Source organism: Parasteatoda tepidariorum, chromosome 9 (genome assembly GCF_982258835.1).
Source record: "Parasteatoda tepidariorum strain Cologne lab strain chromosome 9, Ptep-v5.0, whole genome shotgun sequence".
NCBI lineage: Eukaryota > Metazoa > Arthropoda > Arachnida > Araneae > Theridiidae > Parasteatoda > Parasteatoda tepidariorum.
Genome location: NC_141763.1, coordinates 32,514,592 through 32,529,765, shown reverse-complemented (window position 1 = coordinate 32,529,765; position 15,174 = coordinate 32,514,592). Strand labels below are relative to the sequence as shown.

Here is a 15,174-nt window from a genome sequence, read left to right as displayed (position 1 = left end):
AATAAAAAAAAGATAAAAAAGTAAACTCCTTTTATAATAAGACGAGTTTTTAGAGGAAGAATGTAATATATACAGTAGAACCTCCCTGTCGAAGAAATTTTATAATTATAAATGTTTAAATATTAAATTTGGAAAAATCCCATGAACACCGAAACGTAGGACCATTTTACATTATTACTGTTATAATTTCACAACTATTTGCAAGCTATCAGCAAGAAGTTATTGATTTTTAAGCTGAAATCCAACACATTTTAAATAAAATCAGGTCATGTAGCGGGAAATCCACCGTTTCGATCTGTTGTCTTTTTACACACCGTAGTTACATATAGAATAACAAACACTTGCGTTTTCTTTCTCTTTTTACAACCTATGAATACCTTTTTACTTATAAATATTATTTTTTTAAAATCTTACATAAATATATGTAATACTTAAAGCTCTTGTAAGTAGAGCCTGACCAACTGTTTTTTTTTACCGATTCAGGTATTTGTTCTCGAAGATTTCCAGATGTGATGAGTCAGCTGGTTCGACTTTACTTAAAGGAATGTACATGAATAAAGTGTCTGATCTATCGTTCTTTTATAAAGCGTAGTTATATATGAAATAGCATTTTCATCCTTTATAACTTATAAAAATATATGTAGAACTTAAAACTGTTGTAAGCAGAGCCTGAACAACTCTTCTTTACCGAAGGAAGTCTACCCTTTAAGTTATCCAGATGTGATGAGACAGTAGGTCAGACTGTACTTATAGGGATTTCAGTATATTAATAAAGTGTAGTACTTACCCTAAGGTTGTCATGGTCACAATTGTGTACCAAAAGGCCGACGGGATGGAGGTAAAGGTGGTATTCTCGACGTTTTTCTCCGCGTAGAACATGACGGTGGCAAAGATGATGATGGCCATGGCCAGGGAAAAAACAAGGAAGCCTAGCTCTGAGGCGCAACTCTTGAGCGTATATCCCAGGATACGTAGTCCCTGAGAATGCCTCGAAAACTTAAAGATCCGGAAGACCCGGAAGACGCGGAGGGTGACAAAGGCCCCTGAAACGTCGTCGTTGTCCTTTATGCCGAGTCCTATGTAATATGGCATGATCGCCACCACGTCGATGACACTCATGACGCTTCGCATATATAGGCAACGATCGGGAGCGGCGTATAGCCGCAGGAGGTACTCGGCAGTGAAGATCATGACGCAGGCCGTGTCCAAACAGAAGAAGGCCGCCTTGTACGTCTCGCCGCACGACATCGTGTCGCCGGTCGCTTCGTTCATGCTGCAGGGGAGGGTCTCGCATACGTTCGCGAACACCGAGACAGCAATAAAGAAACCAGTCACGTAGTAAAAGACCAGTGCCGCAGTGCTTGTGTGAGGGTTTTCAAACGCTCTCCACATGCGCTCTCGGATATTGGCGTGTGGCATGTTATCTGCCTCGTTGGCTTCGGACAGCCGGTCGTCCATTAGCCTTTCCGCGTTCTCCCTTTTCCTGTCACGGTAGTCCTCGTAGCAGCAATCTCCGATCACGTCCGGTATGATGCCGAAGAAGGCGAGTTCCTCATCGTACGACATTAGGCATTCATGCTTAGGGTAGTGTAGCTTGCCAGTCCTGTAATAGTTGAGGATGTGCCGGAAGATATCCGGGTCCCTGTCGAAGAAGTATTCCTTGCAGTCCTCGTCGTAGAAAAACTCGCGTTCGTTAGAACCGAGTAGTGTGTCCGGGTACTTTTCGACGGTATTCCGCCAAGTTTCAAATCGCCGTCCACTCACATTGATAACAAATTTTTCATCTTCTCTTTTCCGTTGTTCTTTGGTAACGGGCGGCGCGGGTAAGGGCTTGTTCGCGATGGGCACCCAGCCTATGGCCGCTGCCCTGGCGAAAGGCAGCCAGGCGGCCACAGACGCCATGTCTTCATTGAAGCATCGCTTTCCTGAGTCTGGGAGAGTGGGCGCCCCTGCACAGTTACGGGAGGCCGGGGCGTCGCCAAGAACTCTCGCCAAAGCGCCGTTTCTCACAGAAGGGAAGATTGAAATCTCCGCCGACGAGCTGAAGGGGTTGCATATTTCGCCGCTCTTTCTCGATAATCTATCCAATAATTTATGAAATAATCCATGCGATCAGTTCTATTTTCTTGACTTAAAAGTAGCTGTATACGTAATGTTTTCTCAAACCTTAATTATAGACAGTATAATTTTTTTAAACTTTATTTAATAGTATGCATTTACGCTTAAACTGAACCACTGTTATTTTTCACGTATTCTAAATCTAAAATCTTGCAAATTATGAAATTTCAAGGGGTTTGGAGTTCCGTTTATGAAAATTGTACAGTATTTCTTAACGTTGAATGATTAGCAAGTTTCAAGCAATTTGAAGAAAACTTAGTTTAATAGTAAAAGAGTTTGTTAGATGATTATAAATTTTTAAATTACTTAAAATATCTTAAATTGGAATAATTAGTGCTTTTATAGTTTCTAATTCGAAACAAAATGTTTATTACTATCAATTTCGTATGCTATTTTGATGAGACTATTTTTTTTAATATTACTAATTTATTTCTAACATTATTTTTAATTAAAAAACTTTTGTTGGCTTCATGAAGTTAAAATGAAGCTAAAATCTTTCATTTTTTAATTTTAAAAATAATTATATTTATATTTTTTAATATTAATTTTCTTTTTTCACAAGTCAAATATCAAATTATTTTCTTTATTCTTAAATATCAAAAAAATGCATTGGATAAAATATTTTATGTATCTTATTCTGCCATGTTTTATAATTTAGTTATGTACAATTTTATTTTACTGCTATATCTTTTCAAATTAGAAAAAAGTGGTGGCAAATTAAAAAAAACGGAGGCAAAAGTTCCAAGGATCATGATTCGTCTTGTGTGTCAATTTCAATTCATTAATATGCGTATTTATAATGTAAGTGTGTTAAACATATTCTCATAAAATGTTTCATTCGGGAATTTGCAATAAATATGTTTCTATTTCAAAATTCTCTTCGTGGAAAATTGTTCAGTATTGGACAAGAATTTCTATTATGTTGTTATAAAGTTTGATTTAATATTACATGTAATGCACAATTTAAAAGAGTTGAATTAAATAGTTGAAAAAAGTTGAAGTAAAATTTCATGCAATTCATTATACAATTTCATAATTTCTTCACTGTTTCGTGAATGAAACATTTTGTGGAATGGTTATGTAATAATTTAAGAACAGAAACTTATATATTAAAAACACATAATAATCGCTTGGTATTTCTGAATTTATTGTACCAAGTATGGGATTTGTTTATGAAAAACATCAATTTGTTAGCCTGAGTTTCTTTACAGTATTCTTAAATTGATGTTCCCAAATTTTCTTAAATTTTACTTAATCCGTTTTTCGATTTAGCATTTCCTTTATCTACCATAGTTAAAAGAAAATAAACAGAAATGGCGCCTTTTAACAATTCTAGGGACGTTACGGAAGAATGGAAACAAATAACTGTTATTCAAACGACAAAAAGAATATATTATCTAAGCTATTTTAACATAGAAAACTTTTAAGGGAGTTTTAAGGTGGATTGTCAAAAATTATAATTCTGACTTTTTTTTAAATTTATAAAACTATGAATAAAGGCAATTTTATGTATATATATTTGGTTACAAAATAAGTTTTGTTAAATATATGCGTAAATTTCATGTTTTGCGTGCAAGGCAAAAATTATAAATCTTCCTTTTACACTAAAATTCAATTGTACTATTCATTTGCCCATAATAACAAGCGTTTATATCCTGCTTCACTTAAAATTGATTTTAAAGTGTTTCAATTTCCTTTTCTTAAAAACTCTTTGGTAGAGAGTATTCTCAATGCTTTTTTTTATATAAATATACAGTAAATATCAGAACATTTCAGTTAATTGAACAATCAAAAAATCTTTTAAAAGAAACGTGGATAAATGAAGTTTGAATTATTCCATTTGTTAGTTAGTAAAAATATTTTTTTAGTTATCCTTGTGTTTATTAAAGCAGACAGGGGCTTTAGAGAACATTAAAGATTGAAGCGCCAGAAGCATAAATTATATTAAATCTCTTAGTTCAATAGCATTTTAAGGAGCACAAAACCTACATTCGTTTATATGAAAAACAATATAACTCAGAACACTTTTGATGTAAATACTGGATTTTCATTATTTAAGCTACAAATATCATAATTTAAAAGGCTTATGTAGATTTGGAAATTAATTAATTATAAATTGTAATTTATTTTTAAACTCGAGTCCGACACGTAATTTTTCGTTTTCTTATTGAACATGTTATTTCTGGATCTTTCAAGTTTTAATACTAAGGAGTAGAAAAAGTAAAAATAAAATATAGCAGATATTTCTTTACATTATTCACAAAATTCACAAAAACGAATACAATGAAACGCATAAATCTTAAGCAAGGAAAAAGACGCATAAACTGATTGCATTGATTAATATACAGGGTGTCCCAAAACGACCGCATAAACTCTTCACAGCTAGATTCCTCGTTGGGAGTACATAAAAACTGCCCAAAGAAGCGTTCCTGTACGATCCATAGTTCACGAGAAAAATAAGAAAAACAAAGTATGTACGATCGTTTTGGGACACCCTGTATTTAAAGAGCTCATTTTCGTTAGAGAACTACTGTAATCGTGTACAAAATATTGTAATAGTGTAAAATATCGTGTTTACCTTCACACTTTTCTACCCTTATTTGATGTTTAGACACCAACGAAGGTTCTTGTTTATTGAAGGGAAACTATATTACAATTTACGTAGTTTTATTTGTGCTTTATTCATGTTGTTTTTTACTTTATCTGCGTAGCACAAAGTATTAACCTTTTCCTTCCTTGAAAACATTGTATTGTAAAGTGTAAACATTACTGTCTTTTAAAATAAAATCGAAATATTATTACATATGATTAGAAAACTATATTGTAGCTATAACAAGTAAGAAACACTTTAACGACCTAAAGAATTATCACAATTAAATGGGTTATATCAGACAAATAAAGAATAAAATATTCAATTTCAGGTATAATTCTAATCTTTCATATCCCAGCAAAAACAAATCTGTAGGTCCAGCTCCACAAAACTGCTGTTTGCCACCAGCTAAAGCGACGGGTCTGTGCCGGCAAAAGTCACTTTCAACTGTACTAAAGTGAATGGCTGGCCTTCTGTCGAGCCAACAATACCGGCCTATCGATGGCCGGTAGTACCTAACCCAGCAGTTACTGTCTAAAACGCGCTGGGTGAGTGATTGCCCGACATTTTCCAGTAGAGGGTAATCAATGAATCAATAATTGAGGGCCAGCAATTTATATACACCCAGCAGCATCCCTTTAGTTTATAGAGGTTTACGAGAGGTCATTGACCTAGTTACAGGAGTAATTAAAACCCACAAACCTAATTTTTATTTAATTCAATTAGCTAAATAAATATCTAGCTATCTAATACATTTCTGAATAAATTATTAATATATGAACTAAGAAAATATTTCTAGGTTAATTTTTTCATTTAAATTGTTTTATGCAAAGAATATTTTTTTACACAGTTCAACCCCTTAGTCCTAAAGATTTGCTGTGCACAATCTATGCTTCCACTTATCAATACATTTTTAAACTAGGTAAACATATGTAATAATCTTTTCTTTACAGTGATATTCTACTTAAAAGCAGAATAATAAAACTGCTGTCCAGAATTATGAAAATTCTGTATCTCACAAGTAATTTTTCAAGTTTTATATGTCTATAATAGCTTGTAGTCAGTATATATATGTTTTAAAATAAAAGCTGTGTTCTTAAGGAATCTAGTGATACTATTGTACCCTATACAAAAATAAATACAACCTACAGCCGATAATATTAAGAGGCTGTCCAGAGATGATCATTTAGTGCGATACTGATCATGAATTCATGTTTTACTGATTATATTTAGTCTTGCAGCAAATTTAACAAAAAATAGGTGTATTGGACAAAAATGTACTAATGTAGCCAGTCATGTAATGAATTGAATGTACCCTGAAATTAGTTAAATGAATAATCAACATTGTCTCTTGCAAACATTTTATTATACAAAGACATATAAATACAAAGACATAACCTTAATCAATACAAATATTACACAAATTTCAATTTAATTTTAAAAATAAAAACAACAGAGAAATCATATCTTTGTCTACATAGAATCACTTGGAATAGCACAGAAGAGTTCTCCTGAAAGAGAGGATAATAAAATAAAAATTATGCAAATCGTATATTTTAAAAACATAAGTATTTTTGTGAAAATGAGCTTTTAAAACTAAAATTTCTATCGAAAAGTTTTTGCTTTTATCATTTCATTGATAAATTTTGACTCATCACATTAGTCTTCAAATTAGTAACACCATGCAAAACATACACCTGTCTTATAATTTAGAAAGATTTTGAACATAAAATTCCTTTCTGAATGAAATTATTGAATATTGACTCACGAACCCATTAAGATTGACAACTAGTACATGAAAATCTAACTGTTAAATGAAAAGTTATTCAGGGTGTTTAATTTTGTGCTCACCTTTTCTCAGAAAATATTTAATTTTAAAAAACATGCAGTTTTTTCTTCATTAATTTTATGGTGCTCAATTTTATTGCATTTAATATTTAAAACAATTATGATATTCTAATGTAAATTATTGTTTCAAGGAAAGGTATAGAAGAAAAATTACTTTTAAATATATATTACTTACATGCACGAATGTATCAATAGTATTTCTTTTTCGCTTTACTTTTATGATTAAATTTTTAATTGTATACCCTTGACAAAAAAAATTTCAAAATTTACAACATTTTTCATATTAAAATAGGCATCAAAACAATAATATGTATTGAATTGAAACCAGAATTGAAACCATATGAAAAAAGGTTGCTCAAAATTTGCTAGTTAAAAAGGCAGATAATTTTACAATTCTGTAATAACTTTATAAATCAATAAATTCTTAAATTACTTTAATGGTGATGCTTTGTGAAATTAATGTTTTCCTCATATAAAAAACACAAGAACTAGATAAGAATAACGACAGATTTGACCAATGTCACGATTTCCGTAATGTCTTTATATAACTGGTATAGATGTAAGACAAAAAATGAAAAGTTTACATAAATATTAATAACATTGTTTACATCTCTGATGAAATTTCTTTTCTTCAAATTTTTTTATTAATTTAGTTCCTTCTTTTAACAAAAAATATTTGTTAAATACTCCATTACTATGCCTAAGAATAAAAAAGGGAAAGGTGCTTCCTAAAAAAAAAAAGGGTACACCGAGTTTTTAAAGGGCTTTTAATTAACACCGTAAATAGTTAACAAAATGTGTACTATTATGTAACAGCTGAATTCGATTCTTAACGACTGTAAAATTACCATCCTATACCTACTATTTTACATGTATATTTCAAAAAGTAGTTCTCACCCATTATCAAAATGAGAAAAATTTGTAGCTTACAAAGAAAAAAAACATGCTAATAGAAAAAAATATTGTTAAACTTGAAGGCTTTTTCCATAATTTAAACTATTAACTAATAAACGATTAACTAAAAATAAATATTGAAAGGTACATATTTTTTAAAAAAAATATTCATTTCAATTTTTTTAAAAAATCTTTTAATAAACTTATTGATACTAAAAAAATCTTTTAAAAATTTAACCAGTTGAGAATTAACAAAGTAAATATTTGTAATGGTATCTGAATCAAACTTATTAACACGAATAATTTTAAAAGTGTGTAATCATCATTTACACATTAAATTTTTTAAAAGGAATATTATCAGACAGTGTCGTCAAAGGGCAGTGAGGACGGTTGGCCCTTCTCGAGGAGGTACACTGCATTTTTATTTGATACAGAAAAATTAGTTGTCATTTTCTGTAGATTAGAATAGCAGGAGTTGCACATTAACCACTTTCAACATATACTTTTCGAATTCTAGCAAATAAACTCTGTAATAGGATACACACATTATGGGCCACAAATAAAAAGAAACAAAACTTATTTAAATCTAATGAATAATTCAGAGAAAAATTAGACTGAAAACATTTAAACCTGTTTGATTGCCCAAGGACAGGAGCGTTACAATGGGCGTTTCCTTATTATAGACTTTTCCCCCCTTTTTTTTTAAATTGCAGGCATTGGGGGGTTGTCCCATTGGCCACAGGAATGCCAGAACTACTACTTTCTTCTCGTTACCCAGTGGGCACCTGTGGTGAAGCAGGGTCGCCCACGTCACACAACCACAACCCGTTTATAGGGCGGAAAGTTAAAAAAGAATCTTTAAAAACTTCAAAATTTCAATATGCAATTAAACTGGTTCTGATGTTTTTCATCTCGTTTAACTCATAAAATCGTAAGATTTCTATAATCTTTTTGCTTCTGTCGCACTTAAATGTTAGTTTAGATTCCTAATGTGTTTACATTTTAAACTTCTGTTTCAAGAAAACTTTTTTGTTTTTAAAAAGGCAGGTGTATATATTTTTGCCAAATAAAAATATTTTGTACTATTGAAGAATAGATAAATAAGTGAAATGCAGGTGTTATTAACATTATTTCTTAGTTACCATAAATTAAATTTACTTACACATTTTATTAAGAATTTTTTAACTTTTACGGGGCATTTTATTTGCTTGGACTAAAAAATTGTTCTTATCGCAAAAATTTTTTCTACCAAATAATGTCTTAGAAGGCATTCAATATTGTACAGGTTAGTTTCAAGATGCTTCAAATCAGTACTTTGTCGTTACTTTTTTTTTTTCTCTTTAACCTACACGTTTTTAAGCTATGTTAACAAGGTAGGTTTTTAAATATGATTGTGTTTTCACAATCAAAATCTTACTGTACTTAATAAAATTTTTAAAAAAATATTTTATATACATCAATAAAATTTATAAATATAACACTTTTTTTCATTGAATAGGGAAGTGAACGATTAAAATGAAAATTAATAACCATTATTAAAATATAAAACTACATACAGTGACCAATCACTTCTGCGCCACCTCTTTTATGTGCCTTTTGCATATATACAAAGGTTTTCAAAGGCCCTTGATCATTATATAGGAAAATAATAATAATTATAATTCTTTATGCATCATTCAGAAAATAAATATTTCAATTCAGCACACAATTTTTTTTTTAAAAGTCTAAAATTGTGATTTTATTTTTTGTTTAAATAGAAAAAAATAATCCCATTTTTTAGAAAAAGTTTTCAGTTTAAAGCAAATAAACAATCTTCGTTACAGATAAAAGGAAATAAGTTACTGGATCTAGTAATACAGTTCATTTTTCTTCCCTATGGGATTTTTTTCACCTTTATTGTTTCTAGGAAGACATTTTTTTATATGAATTTGAATAAGGTGTCTTATCTATCACACCACCCACATTGAAACCACCATATATACCACCCATATGCTTTCAAAATTTATCTAGCAGTGTCTTTCCCACCACCAATTAAAACGTTAGTTTTTGGTCAACGAATGTAAAGCTATAGCGATTACTATTACTCAGTTTACGCAAAAACAGAGATGACAAAAACATTACTCGAAATCATTAAAAACAATTAGAAGGTTTAGCCGCTATTCACGACTATTTGTAGTTTTATTCAGCTATTGAAACTTTTCTATCTAGCTTTTCTTATTTGTATGAACTTACTGTTTTTAAAATCTCATGGACTTTTTCTCTTGGTCCCAAAGACTGAAGCATAATGAGAATTCACTGTATTTTATAAATGAATTCGCTTAATACATTAAAATGTCCCTAATCCTTCTTTAAAATCATAATTCAAATAATAATAATTAAAATAATACTTCTCAAAATAATAAATTATTTATGCACATCAAAGATTCTGCAGATGATAAAAGTAATAAAACTTACAGAAATTCATGGTGGACTGGCACAGGTTTACCAACATTTGAAGAGCTAAAAGGGAAAAAAAAGGGTCTTATTTTTATGTAAATATTAACTTGAGATATACAGTAAAAATTTTTTTCAGTAAACTTTTAGCAGAAATTTAAAAAACATTATACAACGGACACCCAGAAAGATTAAGTAAAAATTAGAATAATATTTTTTAGAAATTTGAATGAGAAAAATAACTTGCAGGCTACGAAATTTTATTAACAGAATCGTCATCAATAAAACAACAAAATTTTCTAAGTTCGCCTCTAGGATCACAAAATATAAGGTCAGCGTTTAAAATCTTCCAAAGAGTTAATTGAAATTTATTTTTTTATTTCCACTTAAAGATTCTCCACAAAAAATTATTGTAAATTTAGCTTTCGCTGAATCTGAAGCTTTTCTTATGTGCATGAACTTACTGTTTTTAAAATCTTATACACTTTTTCTCTTGGTCCCAAAAACTGATGCATAAGGGAGAATTCACTGCACTTTATAAATAAATTTGCTTTATACATTAAAATGTCCCTAATTCTTCTTTAAAATCATAATTCAAGTAATAATAATTAAAATACTACTTCTCAAAGTACCTAATATTAAATTAATTATGTACATCCAAGATTCTGCATATGATAAAAGTTAAAAAACTTACTGAAATTCATGGTGGACTGGCACAGGTTGAAAAGCTAAAAGGAAAAAAAAGGTCATATTTTTATGTAAATATTACCTTGTATACAGTAAAAATATTTTACGGTAAACTCTTAGCAGAAATTTAAAAAGTATTACCCAATGGACACCCAGAAAGATTAAATAAAAATTAAAATATTTTTTAGAAATTAGAATGAGAAAAATAACTTGTAGGCCAGGAAATTTAGAATAAGAAAAATAACTTTTCGACCAGGAAATTTTATTAACAGAATTGTCAACAATAAAAAAAACCCACAAAATATAAGGTTAGCATTGAAAATCTTCCTAAGAGTTAATTGAAATTTATTTTTTTATTCCCACTAATAGATTCTCGGCAAAAAATTATTGTAAATTTATCTTTTGCTGAATCTGAAGCTTTTCTTATTTGCATGAACTTACTGTTTTTTAAATCTTATACGCTTTTTCTCTTGGTCCCAAAGACTGGTGCATAAGTGAGAATTCACTGTACTTTATAAATGAATTCGCTTAATACATTAAAATGTCCTTAATCCTTCTTTAAAATCATAATTCAAATAATAATTAAAATATTACTTCTCAAAATAATATTAAATTATTTATGCACATCAAAGATTCTGCAGATGATGAAAAAAAAAATAAGTTAATTGATAAATCATTTTAACTATTAATAAATTTAAAAATTTGTATCAGGGGAATTGGTTGGTAATAGTTGCTTTTCTCAATTTAATTTATGTAAAATAGAACAGTTTCACATAAAAGTCATTTTTGAAATTTAATTTATTTTGAAAATAACTTTTCAAATTGATTATAATCAAATTTTTGTCGTTTCCATATGGTTCGCCCCCTAGTACAATAATTTAAAATATGTGCGTTTAAACCCTCACTTTGCTGTGGTCAGACTGACAGGCAAACAACAACTATTTTGCTCAAGCCAAAACAGATTATGAAAATAAAATAAGAAAATTATCAATAAAAAAAAGCGGCTAGATTTTTTCGTTAAGCCGTGTTTCAAACTACTCGTAAATTTACGTTTAAATTAGTGTTCAATGGAATCTAATATTAAAGCATATTGTGTCTAATAAACTATTATTAATAATTATATTAGTCTAGCACTTCCATACAAAGCTCAATATAAGGATTTGATATTTAGTTTAAGAAAAAAAAAATTCCTTTAAGTGATAAGATGTAAGTTGTCAATGGAATAAGAGTTGAATTTGGAGCACTTCAGCTACTTGGAAAGTGAAGTTGATGAGAACAGAGACGCAGTACTTCACTCAGTTGGAAAATAGTAGAAATTTCAATTGCAAGTTACCATTGTTACAAACATGAAAGCGAGATAATTCAATAAATAATAAATAATATTAAGTAATAAAACTTACAGAAATTCATGGAGGACTGGCACAGGTTTTCTAACATTTAAAGAGGTAAAAGAAAAAAAAAGGTCTTACTTTCATGTGAATATTAACTTGAGATATACAGTAAAAAAAATTTCGCTTAACTTTCAGCAAAAATTTAAAAAGCATTACACAACGGGCACTCAAAACGTTTGAATGAAAATTAGAATAATATTTTTCAGAAATTAGAATGAGAAAAATAACTTGTAGGTCAGGAAATTTTCTTAACAGAATTGTCAACAATAAAACAACAAAATTTTCTAAGTTCGGCTCTAGGATCACAAAATATAAGGTTAGCATTGAAAATCTTTCAAGGAGTTAATTGAAAAACTTTTATTTCCACTGAAAGATTCTCTGCAAAAAATTATTATAAATTTAGCTTTCAGTGATTTGGAAGCAGTTATAACTTGTCTTCTCAATAGAATACAAGTTAAATTTGAAGCACCTCGGCTACTTCGAAAGTGGTCAAACATCCTTTTAAGAAGTTGTACTTGTAAATAAAATGGTATTATATTCTGTCTATAGCAGTCAGGAAATGATTGTAATTTAAATTGTCAACAAGTACAGAGCTCCTGTAGATTTTAGTACTCTAACTAGTCGAAAAGTAGAAATTTTGATCGCATGTTACCAATACGAGTGCGAGTTCATTAAATTAATAATAAACACAGCAAGAAATAAGAAAACCTATAGAAATTCATGGAGAGCGTTAACAGGTTTTCTAACATTTTTAAAACTAATAGAAAAAGAGTTGTTTGTTATTTTTATTGAGTATGAATTTTGTTTTCATATTGTATTGAACTTTTATATATTTTTGTAATCCCTATAAAAATTGGGCATTATTTTATATGAATATTAACTTGAAATTCACAATAAAAACATTATTCACTTAACTCTTAACAAAAATTATGAAGTAACTTAACATTGATTTCAAAATATAAAAGAATTTTGTAATATTTTTTTTTGTATAAGTGGGGTTAGCCAATATACAATTAAGTATGAGCAACTGCGTGCTAAAAAACTTTCCATAATCTATATTTTTTTTAGGTTGTTTAAGAATTCACAGCACGATTCTTCGCAATTATTTATATTAACATGTACAAATAAATTTTTCATCTTAATTTAAACTATTTAGTATAAATTATTAAACCTTTACCTATTTTTACACTTGAATTTAGCTCAAAAATTTCATTAAAATGAAATACATATAACAGAAACAATTTTTAATATTACTAACAGCAATTAGTTAACTAAAATCTAAATATTATTTAACATAAAGAAATAAGTTTTAATGAAAATTCTTGATTATTATACAAACCTATTTTCATAATATACTTAGATAAACCTGATTTATATCATATGCTACAACATATTATGAATTGCACTTAAAGAGTCATCATACAACAGAATTTATATTTGTTTTTGGCGTGCTACTGCTCGATTGTCGCTAAAAATTTGGCGGCGATCTTGGTGTTGATAAAACATTTGTCTGTACATTTTCATTGAATTAAATTTAATATTTTTTATTATTCTATCTTAGAAAGGTGTTAATTATGATGTATTAATTGAATAAAGATGATTGCCAATCTAAAACATAGCGCCAAAACAGCACTTCAAACGCGGTTCTTTGTAAACCGAAATCTGCACGTCGTAAACATATTTGAACAATAGTAAATCAAAAATGATTAACATAATAACTTCAATGTAATAGAAAAAAATAAAACCTTACCTTTTTTGAAAATTATAAGAATCCAACGTGCTTCTTTTTCTAAACAATAAATTCACAGTTACAGTCGTTACTCGCTCGACCGCTTCACTGGCGGCAGCAGACAACTTTAACTTGGTGGCCCATTGGGTAGATTCAGACTGACGGGATGCGGGTGTTTGTAATGTACAGGCCCAACACTTCCTACAATGTTGGCAAAAGTTCATAGGGTGGCCCAGCAATCAACCCAGCTGACAGTAATATGCACCTTCACTTTTCAATCAGTACCGTCAGTAATTTCGAAGATGGCCAGAACTTATGTTTTTGCTGGGATTGTATAATCATATCTAAAAATTAATACATAGCTTCAAATTTTAATGATAACGAAAAAACTTTTATTTTATTTTACAAATTAAATACTTTGAACTCAGTCTTTGAATTAAGATATTTCCTATTAAAGAATGTTTTCAAATTTTATTTACATTATATTAAAGGCTAACCTTTGTTTCTGTGTAATTTTGGTTGCATGAATATTGCACGGGGAAAAAATTCTAGAAAAAGTACAGCATGGTATGGTAATGACGTTTCTATAAAAACCATCAAAATATTTGATATTTAAACCATTCATTTGGTAAGTTTTCCATTCATATGGAAACGGATTACCGGAAATTCTGGCTTTCAAAATTATTTCTTACTACCACACATTTAGTAAAAACTGCAAAACTGAGAAGTAAATTTCACCGAAAAATGGTTTGTAGACAATGCATGGTAACATTACAATGCAATGCATGATAAAATTGCCAAATTTTTTAAAATTTACCGACTTTCATCACATATTATAAAACTATATTTTATTGTTAATTTTACCTTCGTCAAAAATTTATGATTTTTTTATTTTTTCCACAGAGCCAGAAACACTATAAATTTTATCATATTTTGGTAGTTTTGATCATTCTTTTTTTCTAAGAGTGGTATGAGTAATATGTTTTATATGAGTACTTATTCAGAATATGTATTTTTTGTTCAAGAGAAAAAGTGTGAATAATATTTATATGAATCCTATTTACACTTCTTCTCTGCTTCAAAAGCAACTAACTTTTTTAAAAGTATGCGTTTCCTCAAAACTCTAAAAAATGCGTTTTCTTAAATACTCCAATAATAGACAGAGAAACATATTTTAGTATCATCAATCAACGAATTTGTCCCATAGAAAAAAAAACACGTGAAACTTTTTCACAGGATATTTTTTCTTAGCAGTAACTAACCATACAAAAGTAACTAGAGCGTAAAAAAAGTTTAAAAAAAAACAGTTTGAACTGAAATTTTTTTAAAAAAAAACATAATCATATGTCTACATTTGTTCGAGAAAATATAAAGTTTTTAAATTATTTCGGGCTTTTTCGAAACAAAAGAAAAATCTAAGGATATAAGTATGCTTCTTTTTTACTGTATTTATCAAAAATGTTTCGTGCCGTGAAACTCTCAAA

At 29.3% G+C, this 15,174-nt stretch overlaps 1 protein-coding gene and 1 long non-coding RNA gene across 6 annotated transcripts in view; both read right to left on the bottom strand.

The window, feature by feature from the left end:
* The window catches only part of LOC107436508 (potassium voltage-gated channel protein Shal-like), a 277,559-nt gene extending 275,533 nt beyond the window's left edge, over positions 1-2,026 (bottom strand). For both annotated transcript variants that reach the window (XM_021146537.3, XM_043047653.3), the window contains exon 1: positions 788-2,026. In XM_021146537.3, coding sequence (XP_021002196.1) covers positions 788-1,902 — 1,115 coding nt within the window. In that variant the 5' untranslated portion in view covers positions 1,903-2,026. The remainder of the gene's footprint in view (positions 1-787) is intronic.
* Positions 2,027-6,052: 4,026 nt separating this feature from the next.
* On the bottom strand, positions 6,053-14,019 carry LOC147803486 (uncharacterized). 4 transcript variants are annotated; one of them, XR_015429124.1, is made up of 5 exons: positions 13,712-14,019; positions 11,971-12,000; positions 10,578-10,611; positions 9,905-9,949; positions 6,053-6,219 (listed from the first exon to the last, which is right to left on the bottom strand). It is a non-coding gene; the product is annotated as an uncharacterized LOC147803486 (long non-coding RNA). The 4 variants fall into 4 exon arrangements; XR_015429127.1 differs by lacking the exon at positions 13,712-14,019 and adding an exon at positions 13,301-13,705; XR_015429125.1 differs by lacking the exon at positions 11,971-12,000.
* Positions 14,020-15,174: the final 1,155 nt, after the last annotated feature.